General features: G+C 33.8%; 1 protein-coding gene across 1 annotated transcript in view; it reads right to left on the bottom strand.

The window, feature by feature from the left end:
- The window catches only part of LOC107575570 (V-set domain-containing T-cell activation inhibitor 1-like), a 5,378-nt gene extending 3,933 nt beyond the window's left edge, over window positions 1–1,445 (bottom strand). The window contains exon 1 of the mRNA XM_016261924.1: window positions 1,427–1,445. Coding sequence (XP_016117410.1) covers window positions 1,427–1,445 — 19 coding nt within the window. The remainder of the gene's footprint in view (window positions 1–1,426) is intronic.
- Between the last annotated feature and the right edge of the window lie 201 nt (window positions 1,446–1,646).

Below are 1,646 nucleotides of genomic sequence, written 5' to 3' on the forward strand. Positions count from 1 at the left end.
CTGATATCCAATATAAGTTTCTATTCCACAGAAAAAACTGCCACAACATTTATATTGGGCATGGTTATTTGATATTATAAAAACAGGGTGTGGTATCATGATTGTGAGCTTATGACTGGGTTTGCGGGAGTTTGGGCAGGACTTTGATACAATGGTTTCAGATCACGATAAATACTGCGTTGACTCTGGATACAAAAACCTTGGACATTTTGCCTTCACTTTTTACAGTGGAAAGAAGGAGGGACGTGTCATCCATCTTTTTTACAGCGTTTCAAACACTCGTTTGACATTATGAAGTGAGTTTGGAGTAATAACATTATTAAATACACATTTTATCAGACAGATATTAAGGGCATAATGTTTTAAATATAATCTTAATATAATAATACAAAGTTGAAATCAGTAGGGAAGTAGCTCTCAGGAGAAAAACTCAGAGATTATCATACGTTTACTTCAAATTTCTTCAAAGTATTAATTTCCTTTATTTTCTGAAGATTGGGTGGTGTGAGCATTATGGAGAGCTATAAACACATGTAATGTTTCATTCATACTGAAAACAGAGGGCACAAAAAAACAACAAAAAAACAAATATGCCTCACAGAAGTAATAGAACACATCAAGTTCCCGGAAATCCCTAACATGGACTAAGGCATCTAACTATCACTGTAGCTAAATAAAAAGAAGATAGAAATGCTGATCAAACATGAAAACAATAAACACAGCACTGGCAATATGTATTCTACACCTCAAGAATGTTCATGAGAAGAAAGTATTTTAATTATTCAAAGTATTAATAATGCAATGTTAATCGTATTTAACTGAGTTTGGAGTAACAACATATTAATAGTATAGTTCACCCAAAAACGAAAATTGCCCATAACTTACTTACAGTTATGTAAGTATGTAACAGTGACCTGCAGAGACACTGAAAACAGAAAGAAGTTAAAGGACAAAGATAAATGAATGCATGTTTAGATTTTACAAGGTTTTTTGTCTTATGAACACTTTTACATGTAAGTGGAGAAGTAAATATCCTTGCTGACCATCATTTATCAACATTAACAGATTAATTAAAATGAGACAGCACCTGTGAAAACACAGAAAGAATTGAAATGTTTACATTCTGCAGTGTAAAAATAAACTTCACACTCCTGCTTTTAAACACTTGCCCCTGGTTTCACAATAAGGCTTAAGCCTAGTCCCAGACTAAAATACATGTCTGGGCTGTTTTAACTGAAAGAAACTTGCACTGACTGATTTTAAAATATGTCAGTGCCATTGTTTTGTCTTAAGGTGCACAAGAGTAATGATATTTTCAAAGGTTATAAAATATACTTAAATGTCGTAATTGAACTAATCCTGTGAAACCAGGCCTTGAAGTATATGATTCAGTTAACTTGCATTACAACATTTCTACCATCACAACTCTCTGAAGATTTTAGCATGGTAATGGATATGACAATGTTAATGTATTTGGTCTTGGTGGAACAGATCTGCTACGCTGCTGCTGCTGTTGGTTATTGCTGTTGTTGTAGATCACTGCTGCTGCTGCAAAGCAAGTACAGGAAAATGCTAATGCCAATACATAAATTGATACAGTGTTGTGAGTATTTAAGACATAGTGCTGCTGCACGAAGAGCATATAT

Source organism: Sinocyclocheilus grahami, unplaced genomic scaffold, assembly GCF_001515645.1.
Source record: "Sinocyclocheilus grahami isolate Dianchi unplaced genomic scaffold, SAMN03320097.WGS_v1.1 scaffold2733.1, whole genome shotgun sequence".
Taxonomy (NCBI): Eukaryota; Metazoa; Chordata; class Actinopteri; order Cypriniformes; family Cyprinidae; genus Sinocyclocheilus; species Sinocyclocheilus grahami.